This window comes from Cimex lectularius, unplaced genomic scaffold (genome assembly GCF_000648675.2).
Source record: "Cimex lectularius strain Harlan isolate CLEC.00 unplaced genomic scaffold, Clec_2.1 scaffold37, whole genome shotgun sequence".
NCBI lineage: Eukaryota > Metazoa > Arthropoda > Insecta > Hemiptera > Cimicidae > Cimex > Cimex lectularius.
Genome location: NW_019392682.1, coordinates 1,169,805 through 1,193,526, shown reverse-complemented (window position 1 = coordinate 1,193,526; position 23,722 = coordinate 1,169,805). Strand labels below are relative to the sequence as shown.

The 23,722-nt window shown below is 34.9% G+C and overlaps 1 protein-coding gene across 3 annotated transcripts in view; it reads left to right on the top strand.

Moving 5' to 3' along the window:
- The window catches only part of LOC106665538 (steroid receptor seven-up, isoforms B/C), a 142,160-nt gene that overhangs the window by 57,632 nt on the left and 60,806 nt on the right, over nt 1-23,722 (top strand). For 2 of the 3 annotated variants that reach the window (XM_024225675.1, XM_024225676.1), the window contains exons 3-4: nt 20,972-21,291; nt 22,053-22,311. In XM_024225675.1, the coding sequence (XP_024081443.1) occupies nt 20,972-21,291; nt 22,053-22,311 (579 nt within the window). The remainder of the gene's footprint in view (nt 1-20,971; nt 21,292-22,052; nt 22,312-23,722) is intronic. The other variant, XM_014392019.2, reaches the window with a different exon arrangement.

Below are 23,722 nucleotides of genomic sequence, written 5' to 3'. Positions count from 1 at the left end.
AAAGTCGAGCTTTATGCGTGCTGCGCTTTACGGTCGTGCAGTTTAAGACAGGTAGCAAAGTCGGTAGCATCCTTGTTTACGATGAAGTTTACGAGGCTCCAGGAACCTGGAATCTGACCCGGGCGCTTTTAAGATTTGAGAGAGAAAGTTCCCCTGCCAATTACATCCAAGATGTAACTGTAAATGTAATCGATGTAAATTTAAAATTTATTATTATTATTTAAAATTTAAAAGGAGGGAAAATTGAAAAAGTGTGGTTGAGATGGGAATTTGGTGTCAGAGTGGATCCAAGTCACCATAGCTCAAGTGGTAGAGCGGCGTATTTAGCCGATTTTTTTAAATTTATTTTTTTACAGTCCAAACAGGTCAGGTACCCAAGCGTAGAACAGTCAAGCAGTTCGTGGGGTCGAATCCCGCTTGTGACATGACTTTTTTATCTCAACCAAAACCTGAATTAATTGAATAGTAAATTTAAAAGTTAGTAAATTCACTAATTTCGTGGTCCACTTGACCAATTAATATCATTTAATTAATTAAAGTTTGAAGTTGAGATAAAAAAGTCAGTGTCACGAGCGGGATTCGAACCCACGATCTTCGGCTAGATACGCCGCTGCTCTACCACTTGAGCTATCGTGACCTCGATCCACTCGGACACTAGCTTCCCACCTCAACGACATCTTTTGAATTTTCCCTCCTTTTTGCCATTTTTCAAATGTCGTGTAATCAATTTGATTCTCGACGACTAATGGAATGGCGACGGAGAGCTTTAGTGAAGGATACTTCATTTTAAACTTATTCAATTCACTAGTTTCGTGGTCCGCTTGACCAGTTAATATCTTACAATTAATTAAGGTTTTTAGTTGAGATAAAAAATTCAATGGCACGAGCGGGATTCGAACCCACGATCTTCGGCTAGATTCGCCGCTGCTCTACCACTTGAGCTATTGTGACCTCGATCCACTCGAACACTAGCTTCCCATCTCAACGACACCTTTTGAATTTTCCCCCCTTTTTGCCATTTTTCAAATGTCGTGTAATCAATTTGATTCTCGGCGACAAATGAAATGGCCACGGAGAGCTTTAGTGAAGGTATACTTCATTTTAAACTTATTAAATTCACTAGTTTCGTGGGATTCGTCGTAAAAAAGTCAGTGGCACGAGCGGGATTCCAACCCACGATCTTCGGCTAGATTCGCCGCTGCTCTACCACTTGAGCTATCGCGACCTCGATCCACTCGGACACTAACTTCCCATCTCAACCAGACGGGTTCGAATCCCGCTCGTGCCATTGACTTTTTTATCTCAACTAAAAACCTTAATTAATTTTAAAAGTTAGTTTTTATTTAATATACAATATATACCTTGTACGAGTATATATTATATGTCCTGTAGGAAAAAAAATGAATATTTTTTTAGAAGATGTAAGGGAGACTAATGATAAAAGTCATTATTTCTTGACAAATCGTACTCTTCGTACAAAGAATATTATCATAGATAAAATTCAACTTTGTATTTACAAATTCAAAGCTGAGGACCGCGAGGAATGCCGAGCCTTGGGGCTTTATTGCCGTTCAATAAAAACTTACGCCCTGAGCTTTCTCAATGGTTCCGAGACCTTTGACCCACTTCGACCGACACATTCGTTATTGGCTTTAATAAATTATTTGTTATTAGGGCGATTGTGTAACTGGAAGTCCAACGGCTGACATTTATTGCAATATTAATGTTTATCATATGTATCCGGGGGGGTCTTGGACACACGATTGACCCAAAGGGCGAGTGTCGCATTTTTAATCTATTTCTCGTCATTGGGATTTTTATCAAAATATAGTTTTAAACAATACAAATTAGAACCAGAAAGTAAATAAAAATTTATAATTCGACAAATTAAGGAAATAAACTAAGTGGATGTGACCTTGTTTTGGTCACGCTCTCCAGCCTGTTATTGATTGACTCTCCTTTCCTATTTTCATTACGTTAAGAAGGCAATTTCTTATATTCTGTTCAAAATTGTATTTCTTTTGAATCTTGTGCTGACAAATTATTGGTTTTCTTTCATATTGTTCGTTTATTTGCTTTCGTAAAGCACGGCGAATCGATTCTAGATCAGAGTGATGTTTTGCCTGAGAAACATCATTTTACGTCCATTCCTCGGTGTTATTCGGAATGGTCAATTTTTATTTGATTTATTTTTGGTTTCAGTATAATTTAAGAACGATAAGAAGTTATTTTTAAACAATAAGGTAGTTCAGGGAAAATCAATTTTCGATTAACTTACTCCCTCTCACGGTACAACTACACGGTTCTAAAGTTCATATTTTACACATATGTTGTCGAGAATGTGACTTGCGGTTTTGGCTCTATGAAGTTGCACAAATAGGAAGAAGATTGATTGGACGAGGAATAAACAGCCGCCAACATTTTGTTTTGAACGTCGTAGTCATTCTTATAAATAGCCAAACTGTGAAATTCCCGATGAAGACTCTCCCGATCGATTCGACTTGATAGGGCACAAAAAACGTCAAGTTTGATCAAGACATTGTGAACAAATTCGAAATTGTGAAAAATCAAGAGTTTTTAGGTGTTGAGTAAAAATGTGTGGTGTTTAATGATCGTTAGTTGATGATTATTTGGAGATCGTGAGATGCGGTCTGGTTTTAAAAAAACATTTTCTTTATGGTGCCAACGTTTCGAACTTTATTGGAATCATCTTCAGAGCCTTGTATTTCCTGCATTTCAACAAAAAGGTTCTTAGGTTCATAGCCAATGCAAGTTTCTTTTCATGTCCTCCAGGGTACTTTTTGCTTGGTGTCCATATGTAGTTGAAATCTGTTCATAGAATCCCATGTGCTTCGTTCTTCTCGTGTAGAAATGTGTGGTGTTTATTGACCGTTACTTAATTATTATTTGAAGATCGTGAGATGATACGATATGGACACCAAGCAAAAAGTATCTTGAAGGACATTGCATCGGCTATCAATCAGAGAACCTTTTTGTTGAAATGCAGGCAATACAAGGCACTGAAGAAGATCTCGATAAAGCTCGAAACGTTGGCACGATAAAGAAAATATTTTTCTTTAACCTACGTCACACCAGACCGCATCTCACGATCTCCAAATAAGTACCGAGCAAAATAGATCAAAGGGTCAGTTGTAATCCTCGTCTATCTTTTATTAAAATCGTGATTTGCCTGTAAAGCAAATTACAGAATGGATTAAGCGAACCAGGAAGAGAGAAACGACAGTAGAATGGAAAAGTTATGGGATTCTTAGGGCAAAATAACTTCGACCTTGTTCGCTTAAAAAATTTCGAAAAATAATACATCAAATTTATAATCTGACCGCGTTAACGGGCGTAACTAATTATTTAGAAGGCTCAGATATTTTTTTTCTGTTTGTGTGGATAGCAATCAAATGATAAATTAAATTCATCTGAGAAATAAAAGCCTACAAAGTTTCAGTGTCTAATATAGCTTTAGGAAAGTTAATATTTTTAAAACTTTGTCCCTCTCTAAAAAACCTATTTTTTAATTATATTTTATAATTTTACACTGCTGAAATTTGTGTTTTTTAGAGAGGTTTGCAGAGGGGCTGGATTCTCATTCAAATTAAATAGGGAACGAAAAAATACGAACCCAGTAAAATATCAGGTAATAATTCGTTTGGGTTTGACAAACTCCAAACCCAAGAATTATTCCTCGACTCCACACCATCGTAGATCGAGAAAAATACGTGCTCACTCGAAAGGTTTCAATATTTTAAAAATCGCTCACACAAAAACTGTAACGCAGAAAGGCTAAATTGATTATGCTTTTAGATATCGAAGTTTTGATTGATGATTGAGCGTAATAATATTGGCCTGTTCAATTTCATTATCAAAGCCATTTAATATTGCCATATTGGCAAAAAAAATTTAAATTAATGAATAAAAAAAATAAAACAGCTGTTCTATAACATATGAAAATTAGTTATATTTAAAACTGAAAATTAGATATAAATAAATATAAAAATACTACATTAAATAACAATTAAAATTAAAATTTGTATAAAATTAAATATAAAACAAATGGTTCTTCTGTTAATTCGCGATTTTTGAAAATATCAAATAATTGGTCTATATTATTGTTATTTTTATTTTTTTACGAGGGTTCGCAACAGTAGAGGTTATATCAGCCCTCGGGGTGCCGGTGTTTTTGAAAAAAAGTGCATTTGTAAATATGTCGGGTTCGAATGCAGGGCCGCTGGGTTCGAACCCGGGACCTTTACCTTACAGTGATGAGCGCCTTGTGAACGCCTAAACCGTTGCGGATACCGACGCCCCTAATTGGTCTATACAATAATTATTTTATTTTTAAAAATCTAGAATTAATAAAAGAATCTTTTTTGCATTACATTTTGTATAAATTTTGATTTTAATTATAAATAATTTTTATGCGGTAGTTTAAAAAATAACCAATTTTATTTTTTTAATGGTTTTTTCTTAAATGTGTATACTTTTCCCATCAAAATAACTTTTTTAAATTTTAGATTAACTCTTTCTATCTTTAGATTATCCTTTTTTTACATAAATTAACCAGTTTTGATTTTCGATTCATTCTTTTTAACGTTTTAACAAATTAAACCTTTATAATTTTGAATAAACCTTTCCTTTAAAAGCTTTAAAAATTAGGAGATCATATGGATTGTAAGCATGCAAATTTTGTACATTTGTGATTTTTGTTTAAATATAAAAGATTTGGGCCAATAAGACTAAGAAAATTAATTATATTTATAATTGAAATTTTTATATTAATAATAAAAAATAAAAGATTCTTTTTTTTTTAAATTTGAGAATAACAGTTAATAATTAAAGTTACATCAAAGTAAATGAAAGACAATTGATTTTTGAAATAATTCCAGATATTTAAATTATTTTATTTGAGAAAAATGTCGAATTAATACAAAAAACATTATTCAGAAATCGTGAGATGCGGTCTGGTGTGATGTAGGTTCCAGAAAAACATTTTCTTTATCGGGCCAACGTTTCGATCTTTATTGAGATCATCTTCAGTGCTCAAAGGTTTGTTTTCTCGAAAGTGTGCCATTGTTGCGTGTCGTGTTGAGGGTGCCCCTAATCAGCACACAAAAACATTTTTTTACTTAAATATATTTTTTATTAAAAAGAGGTAAAATATTTCCCGTCGGGAGGGCTTAACGTTCAATTACCCGTTGGGTCGTGCCAATGAGAGGTCAAACCACTTTACAATAATTTTTTCTATATTATTCGCAATTAAAAATCCAAATGTTACGCCCAAGATTCGAACCCTGGACGACATGCGTCGGACATCCTGAGTAATCGGCCACCGCGGTTCCACTTAACCGAGTTTAAATTAAAACGTAAAATCCTTGAATTTATTCCTTCATATAAAGTCGAGATGAAAGAATGCACATTTTCCTTTTCCTGTCATACTTGTTTACGCTTTCGCCCTTCCAGGAGGTACTTAATTTCTAACAGTGTTTTTAACTTGGTTTTGCCAATCATGATTGATACTTTCAAGCCGTTTTACTTCAATAAATAATTGTTAAATATGTGGTTTTGATCTGACAAATCAGATTTTTACATTAACCTTTAGAGAAAAGCGGCTTTCCTTGTCCATAGACATAAATTTATTAAATATCCGGACAAGCTTTGGGTGCAAGACCGTTTAAAATTATATTCAGGAATCTATAAACAATCTTCTCCCCGATTCGAGTCGAATATGCTGTAATCTCAAGGTAGTTTAAGAATATTTACCGCCACCCAAAACATCCTAATAACTTTCTTCCTGATCGGAACACATTGAAGATTAATAGAGGGCAACAAATTTAAAATAAAGTATCCAATGGCTTGTAAATTAGGCCTAAACGTTTTCGATTACCGCCTCCCTAAGAAATTAAAAACTTTCATTTGTGTAAAAAATAATCCTAATATGAAAAACCAGTTAGCATTTAATTATAATTGCCTAATTTATTTCGTCGGTAAATCATAACGGCCCTTGACGCCGGGCAGGAGTCAAATGGCAACGAATGAAATCTTCAGAAGGCATTAGAATTGAAGGCCGTGTAAATACTCGAGTTTGCTCAACTTCTCACGTGTCTGCTATTAGTGAACGTAATGTTATGTTTACCACGCATAACGGTCTGTTCTATATATGTAGCTCGGGCACACCGGCTAGAGAATTATCGGCAGTATGATGGCTGAAGGTCGCCACTTCCAACTTCCGTGTCAAACTGGAAATTCCTCCCGTCGATTATCTAAGATTTCCCATTAATATTTATAGATTTTTTTTAAGGGAAAAATTTCCATAGTCTGTGGCGCCTCTGTAAATCCATCAAATGTATGTCATAGTAATTTTACAGTCTGCTTATACAAACGGGCAGTTTATGTTCGTTGCTTAAGTTATAGCAGAATTTCTAACGAAAATAAACTCATTATTTTTTTTTTATAATAATAACCCTAGTTGCCATTGAAGAAAAAAAACTCTCTTCGTCCTTCCAGTGATATTCCTTACAGATCTGCTTAATTAATAAATGTGTGGTGTTTAGAGACCGTTAGTCAATGATTATTCGGAGATCATGAGATGCGGTCTGGTGTGACGTAGGTTTTAGAAAAACATTTTCTTTATCGTACCAACGTTTCGATCTTTATTGAGATCATCTTCAGGGCTCAAAGTGTTTGTTTTCTTCGTAATTGTGTCATTATTATCTGTCGTCGGACACTCTCAACACGACAAACAAGAACGACATATCTACACGGGAAACAAACTTTGAGCACTGAAGATGATCTCAATAAAGCTCGAAACGTTGGCACGATAAAGAAAATTTTTTTCTAAAACCTACGTCACTCCAGACTGCATCTCACGCTCTCCAAATAATCATTAATTAATAAAACAGTATTAATATTTTTTCATATAAACCCAAGCCATTGCAAGTTTTTTTTTTTCACTTTAATAAATTTAGTGTTAGATTATTTTTGACGCTGTGGTCGTTAGTTACCCTGGTGCAGAAGGCCAAAGCACTTATTAAATCTGGCCAGGATTGCATGTTATAAAGCAGTTGCATGTCTTTTTGATTTAAACCAACTATAAAAATTCAATTACCACAAAAATAATAAAGAATTATTGATTTTATTCATTATTTATTCGTATTCGTCCATTTTTCTGTCCAACTCGACTAGTAATCAAATGGGGCAACATGGATAAAAAATAATAGGATGAATTCTTCATTCGCATATTTTTAGACAAATTATAATTATTAAAAACAGGTCAGACTCATTATCGAAAGTTTGGAACGAGACATAGAATAAAAAATAGAATTACAAAATTTTGCCTGTATACTATAAATTAAATGTGTGGTGTTTAGTGACCGTTAGTTGATGATTATTTGAAGACCGTGAAATGCGGTCTGGTGTGACGTAGGTTTTAGAAAAGCATTTTCTTTATCGTGCCAACGGCTGTCAATCAGGGAACTTTTTTTTGAAAAGCAGGCAACACATGGCAAGAAGATGATCTCAATAAAGATCGAAACGTCGGCACGACAAAGAAAATGTTTTTCTAAAACGTACGTCACACCAGACCGCATTTCTCGGTCTTCAAATAATCATTAACTAACGGTCAGTAACACCACACATTTCTACACGAGAAGAACGAAGAACATGGGATTCTATGAACAGATTTCAACTATGAACGGACACCAAGCAAAAAATATTCTCAAGAATATCGCCAACAATGAGAAGAAACTTGCATCGGCTATCAATCAGAAAACGTTTTTGTTTCAATGCAGACAACACAAGGCCCTGAAGATGATCTCAATAAAGATCGAAACGTTGGCACGATAAAGAAATGTTTTTCTACAACCTACGTCACACCAGACCACATCTCACGATCCTCAAATAATCATTATCAATTAACATAAGAAAAAGGAGCTATGAAAAAGAGCTTCTGGCACATAATAAGCAATTGTTGTGCTTTGTGCTTATCAGACTTATTGAAACTTTACAAAAAGGATCATTTATTAAATTATTATCATAATCGATTGTCTCATCGTCACACCTCAAATAATGTTGGCTAAACCTTTCAAGTCCATAAGGATGGATTCAACCCTACTGGTTTCTTTAAAATACCATCATCAGGGCGCCATTTTTCAATAGCAGTGCACACTGTCAGTTAAATAAAACAAATATCTATATAAATTATTTCATATTATAAGTAGACGGTCTAAAAAGTAACTAGATCAACAGTAAGAACACGCTTTTCCAACGACCTTTGACTCTTTCGCCAAAAATAGTTAAAACTGAGGTTTGTTGCATTTGAATTTATACATGCTAGAATCCGCAAATGTACAGTCCTACATACACGTACGGAGTTGACCCTATTCTCTCAGTCCACCGCCAATTCCAGCTTTTGTAATTTACAAAACTCCAGAATCGCCCACCCCGGATGTTGCCAGTCCGGAGGCAGACCGCCAACGATATTGGGCGGGTGATATCAACAGCTAGGTCGCTTCAGATGTGAAACATACAACCAAACCCATTATTATTATTTTTTTTTTTTGGCTTTCAGTACTGAGCTGATTGGCCATATATGTGTATTTTTCGAGACCTCGGGACCAGAAACCTCCAGAGCCCCAAAGCGCCCCAGCCCGGCAGCGGGCATCCCGATCCCTATCTTCCCAATATATCCTAATTAGCCTTGTATAATATAATTAGTTGTAATAACATATTCATGAAGTCAGAAAACCATTCCCAAAGTGTGCACGAGTGCCATGCCGTCCACATTCTATAAGGCCCGAGGCTCATGGTAGCCAGAGTGATCGTGGACGCCCCCAACGGGCCAGCAACTCCAGGACCCCCTGGGCATGCCCCCAAACCCCACCACTAAACCCATTATATTACTTTTAAATAAGTTCTTTCATACAACCATTCACTCAATTGATTATGGAGTACTCGATATTCCTCCATCATTATTTTCATCTATTACATAACTTCTTTCAATGTAAGGTATTAGTTGAGATAAAAAAATAGTGTCACGAGTGCATCGATGTCGCGATAGCTCAAGTGGTAGAGCAGCCGAGGTCGTGGGTTCGAATCGCACTCGTGACACTGACTCTTTATCTCAACTAATACCTTACATAAAGATTAATTGATTGAAAGAAGTTATTTGGTCCATCGGACCACGAACCTTAATTGATCTATTGCATAACCTTGAGAGCCGATATACAACGATCAGCCCTCTCACGCTAATAAATACATTCACCCTCAACACCTACCAGGGGCACAAAACCATCAGTACAACGTACAATAAAACAAACCTATTTGCTCCAAGAATCGATATGTGGTATTGGTAACAAACCTATAATATCAATAGAGGAACAAAATTTGGAATTGGCCGATTTTGATATATATTAAAACAAAAGAAGCTTCCATTGTTCAACCCTTATCAAATCTTTCTATCTGTACCATTTTTATCTTTTTAGCCTTTGTATAATTAATATAAAATGGACCTTAAATTACTTAGTTTTATTTCCTGTTTATATATATATTTATTAAGGTAAGCACAAAATTCTCAGGCTTATTATTAACAGAAAAAAATAGAGATATTGAATAAAGAGCCAGAATTTTAAGTCTAAAACTAATTAAAACGTTTATAAACTTTTGAAATGTACGCAAAGAGAAGTTTTGTAAATAATCGTATTGAGGCTGAAGCTTAATAAATAGATAGTGTTAAGTTCGATGATAAAATTTCATTTATTGACTTTACACAGTTGCATTTTTTTTTCTTTTTTTTTTCATAAGAGATGGTTGTCAGACGAGTTTCAGCTTCATTGGCGGGTCTTATTCATTAATAATAATCCAGTCCTTTTATAAGTTTGTATAAAAATTTACACAAAGTCTAAAGATGGCGTGAAGCACAAAGCTCCTATTCGTCCATCATCATTTTCACCTATTCCACCTTGAGAGCCGATGGAGTGCTCGATTTACCACGATCAGCCCTCTAACTCTACACATCACGCTAATAAATACATTCACCTCAATAGATACTACAGACACAAAGCTATCGGTACTACGTACAAATCAATAAATATAAGCTGAGCAAAATGAGTTCAATAGACCTCAAGAGAAAACTAAAAATGAAACTTTATTTGTAAATTAAAAAATGCATTATTTGAGTAAATTGAGACCGGTTATTTTGTTAGTGTGTCTGGATATGTCTTTATTATAAATTTTTGGTTGAACAAGAATTGTTGAGTATGAGAAAGAGTATGTCCTTGGCGTTAATGTCTAAGTTTAATTCAGTCAGGATTCGTGCCGACCGGGAGATTTGAACAGTGGTACAGCCGAGTATGCTCCGCCCGTTGAAGAGCTCCGTTCAACCGCCATTAGTCGAAAAGGTCATCACGGTTCGTCATCATTGATATTCTTGACGTCACACCTTTCCTCGTACAATGTGCCGAGTCGGCGACGTACCAGGTGGTAATCCGACGTTTTAACCTCAGATCTGGCCGTTAAGACGGCTGGCAAAAATAGAATACAAATTGCAGCGATACCGCCGCGTGAAAACCGATTAGGGTATTCGAAGAAAACAAATCACCCGAACATTCTCGCATTCCCCCGTGTGAGGCGGTATAAAACTTTTAAATGTCAGCCTTTGGCCGCCCCCTGCCGCTACCCCTTTATTAGCTCCGTAGGTATATATACATATAAATATACATATACGAACTCCTATCCGAGTGTTAATGGTCGCCTAACGTGGATCATTAATGTCAGAATGGGCCGGGACATCTGTGATTGATCGTTTAACCACGTGATTGATGAACAACGCGAAGGATCTTCTAACAATTGTTACCCTCCATCAATACAAAAAAATCCACTTACAGAAATGCAAATGTTTATGAAATGCAACTATATCTCTGGGAGTTTAAAATCTCTTGGGAAACACCTGCTAATCACCTGATATCACGAAAATATGACGTAAATAACTTTCAAATCTTTTAATCGAAATTTACTCATTAAAATAACCGAAAATTTTTCATACTCGCATGTTTATTAAAATAGTTAATAAAAAAATTATAAACTTGTGTGAAGAAATACCTAACTGAATAAAATATTATGTAAAAAAATAACCACTTACAACTTTGCCAAGAGGTCGTAATGATGATCCTTTTTTCACGTATTAACTGGCGTATAACTTTCGTCTTCTTCCCGTACTTCGGCTTTCGTCTGACTCCTTTTAAAGGCAAAATGGCAGACGGGGTTTTTACGGTGAAAAGCATAAACGGCGATTTTACGATTGGAAAATGAAAGCCTTTAGTGGCGTCGTGAGCAGGAGCCGAACGATTAAATTAAAACTCTATAACAGGATTATTTTCTCTTTTCGTCGTTTTACAATCTACTTGCTTCTGGGAAGGAGGGTAAATAATCGTCCGACTATGAGGAACGTTTCAAAGTATTTCCTTTCATTCAGGGGAGCTTACTCTTTACATCCAACTACACGGTAACTATTGAGGACGACCATCAAGGAAAATTCCAAGAACGGCTATTCATGCCCAGGACCTCTTCTTGTCCAGTAAACGGAATCTCGACTGCCACATTACCAAACTATTTACAATGCTATAAAACAAACTGAATTTTATTCTGCTGATTTAATTGTACACCCTATCTAGTGCGTTCCTAGGTATAGCCAAAGCTCTGGCATCCTGGCATCCTTTTAAAAACTGGATACTTATTAAAGTGTCTGCTGTTTCAGAGTGTGCTGCAGCAACGAGCACTCTGATAACAGACTAATACGGCGTCCCCAAGGGTACACTGTTAGTCTCCTCCTTTTTACCATTTATACTATGGATTTTCCTAAATTTCACAACTCTACTACCCATGAAAATGAGGTTGCAATTCTGTCTTATAACCGGAATATTATCCGATAACATCCCACATCCAGGAATCCAGGAAAACCTTCATTTTATCAAAGCGTTCCTTGATATAGCCGAAGCTCTGGCATCTTGGCATCCTTTGAAAAACTGAACCCTTCCTGCCAAGCTTTTTTTAACTTTATCCTGGATACTTATTTAAGTGACTGCTGTTTCAGAGGGTGCTACAGCAACGAGCACTCTGATATCAGACTAATACGGCGTCCCCAAGGGTACATTCTTGGTCTCCTCATTTTTACCATTTATACTGTTGATTTTCCTATATTTCTCAACACTACCACACATGAAAATGAGGCCCTAATTCTGTCTTATAACCGGAATATTATCCGATAACATCCAATATCCAGCAATACCTTCATTTTATCAAAGGCTGGTGGAAAACCTCGTGAACAAGGCTCAATAAGGCAAAATGTGCCCCCAGATTTACATTTAGAAAAAAAAAGCCTTGCCAATAAGGTGGTACCTACAACTTACCCCAAGACTTAAGAAAGAACAACTTAACAGAACACTTGGGCAATTTGAAGACTTTTAAGACCGTGTGGTGTTTAGTGACCGTTAGTTGATGATTATTTGGAGATCGTGTGATGCGGTCTGATGTGCTGTAGATGAAGATGATCTCAATAAAGATCGAAACGTAGGCACGAGAAAGAAAATGTTTTTCTAAACCTACGGCACACCAGATCGCATCTCACGGTCTTCAAATAAACACTTTTAAGACTGAAATCTGTTTTGACCGACAAACTCCATTAAATCTATACATATGTGGGGATCTGTCAAGCCATTCAATTTCCAACGTATCCAATCAAAAGTCCTTAAATTTTCAAAGCTCCTTACTTCGTCTCTAACCATGACATACTTCTAAAACCGAAATCCGCCTTGACTTATACTTTACTGCGACAACTTCGGACATACAGATTGGAGTTATGGCATTCTTCCATGCCATTCAATCCTTCAAATCAAAATCCCCAAATTGTCAAAGGTCCTTACCTGGTCATTAATCATACTGTCCATAACGACATCAACATTCCATTCGTAACGAACTGATCCGATTATTCCAAAAGTACCTCAACAAATTTTCGATCCATCTTAACCCTGCTGGTTAAACCTTATTTCCACATAATCCCCCTGGGATCCATGCTGCTCCATAGAGCTAGCGTTGTGACCGGGAGGAAAAACAATTTGGTTGGGTAAAAATAAATTATTCGCTTTAACAAATTGAATTTTCAGCAAATGTGAAAATGATTAATCAAGTTCTAACATGTTCCCCATCAAATGCGACAAAAATTATGGTATAAAGTTGGATCACTTCAGATCTACTGATTTGCTGGTTGTATAAAAACGATAATTTAAACTTTAACCAAGAAGTTAAGTAAATAATTATATCTTCATAGAAAATATACCTCCTAACAGGTTTATTTTGTTTGTTTTTCAAAGATCCGTTAAGAAAAATTGTTGTAATAAATAAAGCAAAACAAGATTCAGGGTTTTTAAAGCGTGTGTATATTAATGTGGGAAATAAGCTTCCACGACTGCCATATATATCTTTGAGACTTTCCGTTGCATTTCCAGCTTCTCTTACATGTAAATTATCAGAGGGTACATGATAATAGGTGGGCGTGAGAGTAGACACCTCCGTACGTCTGTGAGGGCCCGGTTTGTTGCTATTTCGCGCGTGTATCTAATTATGGTGGAGAGTGGATAGATGGCTCATGACCTCTTAGGGTCGGGACCTACTCCCATCTCCTACTTCCCATAACGTTTCATCCTACTCCCCCATTTACCCAATTACTGCTTCGGCAAAGACCTTGATGGCATTCGGCTAAAACCATCCTTCAGACTGTTTACAATAGTGTAAATGTTATGGCAAATTTAAAAACCAATGTTTTAAACTATAGAAGCTTTTCTCAAACATGACTAAGTGATTGCTAGTTAAATAGTAAAGTTTTTTAAACTATCTATAACCAACTTTTTTTTTTATAACGGCTACATTGATTTATATAGGCGGCTAATAGCCCTCGTCCTGAAACATCCTACAATTCATTCAGACCAGACATCCTTTATCTAACCGTTTCTTTATAAATTACGATGGAATCCCTTGACGCAAAATGAAACAAGTCCTCCTTTTCCTGTTTGTTGCATAAGGAACCCCGCGCTGCCGAGAACCGAATCGCCAAGGCGTTAAAGTTTAGATTAAGGGGGATGACTCCCACATAAATAATGCTCCTTAAATGTAAAATCCACCTTTCTCCCTTTTAACATTTATTCCGCCGATGACATCTATTTGCAATTATGCAATCTCGGGTTTCTAACTGAAATAAACTATTGCGTTGTTACCTTTATGACAACAACAAAAATCTTGAAGTAACAACCCGAAACATTTCCAGATATGGACATCAAAACAGAACATTTTCATTCTTCAAGTTATATTGTAAATAATATCTGTTTAATTACGGAAAATATTTCCATTTACGCAGTAGATAGATAGGTACGTAATGATGTTTATTTACAATAAAAATTATTTTACAGAAAATATACAGTACATAAAACATCCTAGACAATAGCCCACAGGCTGTCTATCGAGTTGCCAAAAAAACATAGAATAATTTTAATAATGTTAATAATAAGAATACTAATACTAATAGTCATCATTTAAACAATAATTATTCAGAAATCGTGAGATGCGGTCTGGTGTGATGTATGTTTCAGAAAAACATTTTCTTTATCGTGCCAACGTTTCGATCTTTATTGAGACCATCTTCAGGGCCTGGGAATTACAAACATTGTTTACAATTAACAAATACATTTAGGACGTGGAAAAGTGAATTTTGAAAAGTGAAATCGCATCCTAAATGTATTTGTTAATTGAAAAACAATGTTTGTAAATCCCAGGCCCTGAAGATGATCTCAATAAAGATCGAAACGTTGGCAAGATAAAGAAAATGTTTTTCTGAAACCTACGTCACACCAGACCGCATCTCACGATTTCTGAATAATTATCGATTAACGGTCAAAAATCACCGTTTAAACAATACTTTATTAATAATTGAAATTATCGATTAGGAACGCTCTGTATTTCAGGGAGTACAAAACATAATTGTAGAGATTGTGCTAGATCTGCCCATTCAAAAATTAAATTACTTTATTTTTTTTCTAAAAACAATTTGCCAAACCACCTAAGGTCTGAATTCCTTCAATATAGGGCACATCGCCAAAAAATGTAAGCCGTCCTCATACACACGTAAATTACACAAAGCACAACGGTACGCTTCCTCATTTCTTTGAATCGAGTAAGAGGCAGCAACTGACCTGCCTTTATTATCGCATTTGTCATATTCAAATTAGAATTTTTATTTAAATAATGGTGATTTTCTCCTTATTCCAGATTCAGCCCATTGTATAAACTATGGAAGACAAACCGCCGTGCTCTTAATTTTAGTTTATAAAGTCAGTTCTCAAAACATTTATCAGGCTTTCCACACTATTTTTATTGAAGTCGGAGTAACTCAAGGGGGTTAAACCGTTAAAACACATTTTCAAATTCTTTTGCCCAAAATATTTTCTTATGTAATATTTTCAAGGCTAAAATTCCCTAACCATCCCCATTGTATAAATAGTACAATCAGACCTGGATATATTTTTTCCTTCAGTGGTTTAGAATTGACAATAATACTTTTTTAAAATAGTTTTGTGACTGGTAAAATATATCTAATTCGTCATTTGCACAATTTAGTATTTCATAACCCCTTACCAGGGGAGCATTTTTCATATAATTGTTTTTATGGTGTGCTATTTCTATAGGCAGGTACATGAAATTTTATCTCTTCTAGTAGACAGGAGCATTTAATTCTATTGTTAATTATTTTGGACAATTTACATTTATGTTTTTTCGGAGGATCTACGGAAGAGGTCAACACAGAGAAAAACTTCCTTTCGGTTTTCGCCGAGCTTTCGACAGTTTTTATACTGTCATCTTCAGGGCCTGTTTTATTATCATATAAAAAAAACCAATTAAAAACATGAAAAAACAAATTGCACAAAAATTGAAATATCGTACTTAAACTTTAATGGAGAATTAAAAAGACATGGTGTTTTGGGCACAGAAGTACATTACGTTTTTTTTGGTGCTCAGCATCTAAACATTATTTAAATTTAATAAATTAATAATTAAAAATTACAACTATAAGTACAATAAAAATTAAAAAACGTGGTCGAGAAAAGGTTACCTCATAAAAGTGTAAAAAACTAGTAAAATCTTCTTTTTTTTTTTCTTTCAGTACATGCGATCACATTGTGTGTCTTATACATACATATATACAATTAACTTATCTTACATTTAAATTACTTTACATTAATATCACAGATCAAAAAACAAAAACACAACAAACCCTCTTCGACGAGAGGAACAAAGCTACGGGAAACGATCCCTCTCGTTTTATAATTTTTATTGTACTTCCAGTTGTAATTTTTAATTATTAATTTATTCAATTTAAATAATGTTTAGATGCTGAGCACCAAAAAAACGTAATGTACTTCTTTGCCCAAAACACCATGTCTTTTTATTTTCCCATTAAGGTTTAAGTAAGATATTTCAATTTTTGTGCAATTTGTTTTCTCATGTTTTTAATTGTTTTTTTTTATATGATAATAAAACAGGCCCTGAAGATGACAGTATAAAAACTGTCGAAAGCTCGGCTAAAACCGAAAGGAAGTTTTTCTCTGTTGACCTCTTCCGTAGAACCTTCGAAAAAATTTCATGTTTCCAGCAAGTCGATAACCCAGCTCATCGTTACAATTTACATTTATTAGGTTTCGTGGTCTGCTTGACCAAATAAATTCTTTTCAATTAATTAATGTTTTGGCTGAGTTAAAAAATTCAGTGTTACAAGCGGGAATCGAACCCACGATCTTCGGCTAAATACGCCGCTGCTCTACCACTTGAGCTATCGTGACTTCGATCCACTCGGACACTAATTTCCCATCTCAACCCCACTTTTTTTCTTAATTTTCCCTCCTTTTTGCCATTTTTCAAATATCGTGTAATCTATTTGATTCTCGGCGACAAACGAATCTTATCTTATGAATTTTATCTCAACCGAAATCTTAATTAATTGAAAAGAATTTATTTGGCCAAGCGGACCACGAAACCTAATAAATGTAATAAAGAAAAATGAAGTATACTTCACTAAAGCTCTCGGTGGCCATTTCATTTGTTCAATTAAATTAACGAATAAAAAAATTGGGTCTTATAAAACCGTACAAAAATTATTATATTTAATTAAAAATTTTATATAAATCAATATAAAAATAAAAGGTTCTTCTTTTAATTTGAGAATGTATAAAAAATTATAAAATGGTTCTTATAGTATAAACTACCACATTAAATAACAATTAAAATTAAAATTTGTAAAAAATTAAATATAAAAACAAATGGTTCTTGCATTAATTTGTAATTTTTGAAAATATAAAATAATTGGTCAACAATAATAATTTTATTTTTTTAAATCTAGAAATAATAAAAGAATCTTTTTGACATTAAATTTTGTATAACTTTTAATTTTAATTATAATTATTATTTTTTAGTTTAGACATTAACCACATCTGCCAAATAATCCACGACAGTTTAAATGAAATATCGATTTCCGCAATACAATACAAACAGGATAAAGTTGTTTTACAAATTCCAAATTTCCTTGGTAAAAGTAAAATATCACCGAGGAAAATTAACACCCGATCGTTATACATGGGTTGCAAAAATGTTTTGACACGCCTTGTATAAATAAATTTGCATTAATTTATATACGGCAAAAAAAACGATCTATTTCAAAACTCGCGGTTGTCTTAAGTGCCTGCCACCTTGATCTGTCACGGCCCGGGCTGTTTTTCCGACATGTGATATATAAAGCTGTACAGAAGACCTTTCGGGCAACCGAAAAAGCTGAGAAAATCAGGAAAATACTGATAAAATTGGGCAGCGTTCATGTTATAAATTATGTTCTGTTGGAATTTGGAAATTAGTTACATTTATGCTCCTACACGCTGTAATTTTTTTAAAGAGTGAAAATATAAAAAATACTCTTTTTGCAATGGTTTGTGAAGTATTTCACTGTCAATTTAAAACACAATGCTACTTACGTACATAGCTTAATTTTGATTTTGTAATTGTTGGGAAAAACAAAAATTTTCCACTTCAAAGCTAGAAACGTTAGTTTTGTCGAGTATCCATGGAAACCAATTTTCAAATTAAATCAAATTTTATTGCTTTAAAATTGTACAATTTTTTTAATAAGGGTTGCATATTTTACAATAAGCATATAATCAATATGATTATAACAGTATTATTTAATAAAGTATATTACATATTTACAATTTACAAAAATAGAATGTAAAATAAAACAAAGAAAAATGATAGTTTTTGTATATATAAATGCATATTTTATTGTAATGTAATTTTTTAAAGAAGCATAAATGCAAGATTATGAAACATAGGCTCATACCATGTTGCGTTTTGTCTCATAAAAATCAATAAAATTGTATATCAATAACCTTTTGAAAATAAACGTTAAACATGTGTATATTAATTGTACTATATTTATAATTAATTATTTTATATTTTTAAAATCAATATAGTTGAAAATCAATCAGCTGGCAAGTACGTTGTTTTTTTTAACTATTTAAATTATCCACAGGTGTTTACCTATCGGCTATAGTCCTAACCTTGGGAGTTAAGCGCTAGCCTGGCGCGCTTTACATTCAAATCAAGCCCCACCGGCTTCATTTAAATAAGACCAGATGCAGTTGTAATAACTGTTACGTAAAAAAACACGATCAATATGATTAATTGATTAACTTCGCAAGAAAGCGAGTCGGTGTACTTCATAGATACATAGAGCAATTTCAGCCGTCGGAAAAACGCACAAATCGAAATGATTAATAAACGGCAAAAACTAAAATAAAATAGAACATGTAACTGAAAAACGTGAATAAATTAGTCAAGTTGTATCTCTAAGACTTGGCCATTCAGGTTTTATTTTATTTATAAAATAAAAACATTCCATGAAGATTAAGGATCTTTAATTAGACAAGAATAATATTATATTTTGCAATAATATATTTATACGTTTACGTTTTATTATCTTGAACGGAGAATTTCAGAAATGAAGAAAAGATTTGGTCATTATCAGTTAAATTATAGAAAAAATTGATCAGAAATAGGCAAAATCTCATCCAAGGAGCATAGATTTGTCAATAAGGTGCACAATTTAAAAATAATTCGTAAATATAAAATTAGGATTTTACATAGATTTATTAAAATTGAGCTCTTAAGGGCAATAAATTTTTCTCTTGCACAATCCATAATAACCTATGGTATTGTTTCCTGTGGACGTACTAACAAATGCGAAATCACTTCTTAAAATTATTTTATGTAAACCGTATAGATATATGCAAAAATTATACAATGAATTTAAAATAATGAATCTATACCAAATCTTTCTTAAATTTTCATTTTTGTATTATTATTATTAAAAATAATTAAATATCAATAGATTATTAAAAATAATCTTGTAACTAGTTACATCATTGAATATAACACAAGGCACAACTCATTGGCTAACTCACATTTTTAGCGAGAGAGAGAGAGAGAGAGAGAGAGAGAGAGAGAGAGAGAGTGGGAGCGAGAGAGGGAAAGAGGGAGTGAGAGTGGAAGGGAGAGAAAAAGAGAGAGAGTGTGAGAAAGAGAAAGAGAGAGAGAGAGAGAGAGAAAGTGAGAGAGTGGAAGCGAGATTGGAAGGGAGAGAGTGGAAGAGAGAGAGAGAAAGAGGGAGAAAAGTGGAAGGGAGAGAGTGGGAGAGAGAGAAAGAGAGTGAGTGGGGGAGAGAAAAAGAGAGAGAGTGGGAGAAAGAGAAAGAGAGAGAGAGAGAGAGAGAGAGTGAGAGAGTGGAAGCGAGATTGGAAGGGAGAGAGTGGAAGAGAGAGAGAGAAAAAGGGAGAAAAGTGGAAGGGAGAGAGTGGGAGAGAGAGAAAGAAAGTGAGTGGGGGAGAGAGAAAAAAGAGAGAGAGTGGGAGAGTGGGAGCGAGATTGGAATGGAGAGAGTGGAAGAGAGAGAGAAAGAAGGAGAAAAGTGGAAGGGGAGAGTGGGAGAGAGAGAGAAAGAGAGAGAGTGCGGGAGAGAGAGAAAAAAATAGACAGTGGGAGAGAGAGATAGTGGGAGAGAGAGAAAGAGAGAGAGAGAGAGAGAGAGAGAGAGAGAAAGAGAGAGAGGGAAAAAGGATCATTATTGAAAATTGAAAAAACTACAAAGAAGGCAAAAAATATAATTTCAAAAATTTTAAATTGTAGTTTCAAAGCCAAGATTGAATCTGGTTGGGTTTTTTTCATGTTGCACGTTTATTATTTATTTGTTGGTTTTTCATTATGCTTTTGTAAAAATATATTCTGCTTATTTCTCTGATGATCTCCAAAAACCCCTGCTGTCTAGTACAATCTTTGCCTTTTGACAGCAGGCAGGGATGTACGAAAATATTATTTTTTCTTGTAAATTTACATGCAATGTTCTTGCACATAAAGATTTATTGTTGTGTTGCTTACTTAACATTTCACGGCAAAAGTAAAATTGTACATGGTATTTAGTTCTTTTGAGGAATTTACTCCAATGGGAAATTTTATTCTCGTGTCACGTCATCCTCAGAAAAACCCTGCGCATTGAACCTTGTCTAAAGTGTGCTACTTTTTATAATTGTGTGTTATTTTTAAAGGTTGATCATAATCGAAGTCCTATTTTCTTTTGCCGTAAAGGTAAATAGTCCTTCACCTATTACATCGATAAATTATTTATTTGAATTATGCATATATCAACAGTTATGACGTTCTCATGATCACGACCCTGTAGTTAAAATAATCCGGCGAAACATTCATCGGGATGTAGTTAATCAATTTTTTGGCATAATAACTGTAACTAATCCAAATGTTCAGGACAGCGTTGGCTGTTAAAAAAAGCAGTTCTTTAGAATTATAAAAATGTTATTATGTTTTGGTTTTGCAGCTGTTCAGAGGGGGCGAGTCCCTCCGAGCCAACCTCCAAGCCTCCCTGGCCAGTTCGCGCTGACAAACGGCGACGCGATGTCCGCCGCCGCCGCCGCTGCTGCGGCTGCAGCGGGCTTCAACGGTCATTCCTACCTCTCGTCGTACATTTCCCTGCTTCTGAGGGCGGAGCCGTACCCGACCTCGAGGTACGGGCAGTGCATGCAGCCCAACAACATCATGGGCATCGACAACATCTGTGAGCTCGCGGCCAGGCTGCTCTTCTCGGCGGTCGAGTGGGCCCGCAACATACCTTTCTTCCCCGACCTGCAGGTAAAGCACCTTTTTATTCCTAGACTTCGATATCTTTGTCAATAGTTAGACTTGAAAGTCTTTCTTTTTAACATAAAAAAAAGTTACCAATATTTTATGTTCCTTGTAAATCTTTCCTTAAAACCTTTGGTAAAAGTAGCTTTCTTGCCTTATACGCCATTTTATGCTGTTTTCCTATTCATTCTTTTCTCCTCAGTCACGTTTAGCTGTATCATATTTTTAAATTCTATCTATTCTTTAACTAAAAACTGCTTAAGACAAAAATATTTTTCCTAACTTGATGGGCCTTTCAATCAATTTTCAATAGTAGTGTATTTTAAAGGGTGTAAACACACTAGATAATTCAGCAATCAGTTTCTTATTTCTATTGTAATTTGTTGAAAACTATATGAAAGTTTTTCGTATTTTGTAAATAACAATAGTTAATTGGATCGGAAATATTTTTTGGAGTTTTTTGTTAATTACGAACTTTATTGTTTTTATTCTAATTACTATTACTTCAAATATGATTTATCGGTCCGTCAAGTTCTAGCTTCAGTTAGCCATGATCAAGTTTATTTCAAGTACGTAATAAAAGCTAGGTAGTTTTTGATGATAAAGCTTTCTCAATGTGAGATGAGAAAGGAAAAAGCACAACAATCTCAGGTGATAGGAAAAGAAAAACAGAACGTTGAAGGCGAAATCTAAAGGAAAGGATTTAAAGGTAACTGTATCCGCCACGGGACAGTATTCTCCTTGCGAACTGATATTTTTCGTTTTAGGTCACCGACCAAGTCGCACTGCTCAGGCTAGTCTGGAGCGAGCTTTTCGTGCTGAACGCGTCCCAGTGTTCGATGCCGCTCCACGTCGCGCCCCTGCTCGCTGCAGCGGGTCTGCACGCCTCCCCCATGGCCGCCGACCGGGTCGTCGCTTTCATGGACCACATAAGGATATTCCAGGAGCAGGTGGAAAAGCTCAAAGCTCTCCACGTCGACTCGGCGGAGTACTCTTGCCTCAAAGCCATCGTCCTTTTTACGACAGGTAAGACCTTACTTCTCAAGTCATTTTAAGTTTGATTTACAAAGAAAACAACATAACTTCTTAAATCATTGCTATTGCATCTTATCTGCGAGTTTGTTTTAATCTGTTTATCCGAAATTATCTATGACACTCTCTTGATATCTAGACTGTCTGTAGTTAATAGAGCGAAAATTTCGGGACCAAATTTTTCCATTTGTATCGCGTATTTTCAACCAGCATGCGGAAAAATGCATTATCAACTGTATAATTCGAAAGGTCTAATCTAACATTTCCGTTATAATTAGCATATTCCCATGACCGGCGTGTTCATCGGTAACGCTCGATCTACACATGTTCGTGTTGTTAGATTTTTAATCGCTCGTCGGTTAATCGAAGCGAACAAAGATCAAAGCTGATAATCCGGGTTAAATCTATTTAAAAAACAAAAAATATATTTACATCGTATACAAAGCGGGTATAGTACAGTGAGTTTATTTTTGAACAAATTTGAATTGCTAAAGTCTGGACCTGCAATTTTGCACTGGCAATATTTGCTACTTTGGTATTTAGAAAGCGGTAATGCCCTATAATACATTCTGAAAACTACCTACTATCGCTTTACCTCAATAGACGTTTGGTTTATAAACAACTACGAAATCAACACAATTAGTGATAGAAATTTTAGACTGGCGCCAAATAAATCAGTGTAGCCAATACACGGGCAAAAACAGCAGGAAAAGCACTACGCTCGACCTAAACTCATGGGATTTCCTGCTAACCTAAACAAAATTGCTAAAGTTGATTGTTCTAAAGAACTTTGGGCAAGAAAGGGTTAAATTATAAACTGGATATGAAAAAGTTCATGTTTGGCAAATATAACAATCGATACAAGAGGCAGTGGTGGAGTGACGATCCATGTTGGAGAAAGATGATTCCAAGATGGAGTTTTCAGATTGGCGCCAAAAAATTCAGTGTTGCCATTACACAAGATGAAAAATGGAAGACAAAACTCAAGTACCCTAAATTCATGAGATAATTAAGCTTTAGTAAATTGAATTAATTATAAATTTGTTATGAAAGTTTTATACTCGGCAAATATAAGAATCGATACAAGAGGCAGTGGTGGGGTGACGATCCATGTTGGGGTTAACAGATTCCAAGATGGAGTTTTTAGATTGGCGCCAAAAAATTCACTCTTGCCATTACAAAATATGAAAGATTGAGGGCAAAACCCAAGCACCCTACATTCATGAGATTAATTAAGCTTTTGCAAACTGAGTTAATTATAAATTTGATATGAAAACTTTTATACTCGGCAAATATAAGAATCGATACAAGAGGCAGTGGTGGGGTGACGATCCTTGTTGGAGTTAGAAGATTCCAAGATGGAGTTTTTAGATTGACGCCAAAAAATTCAGTGTTGCCATTACAC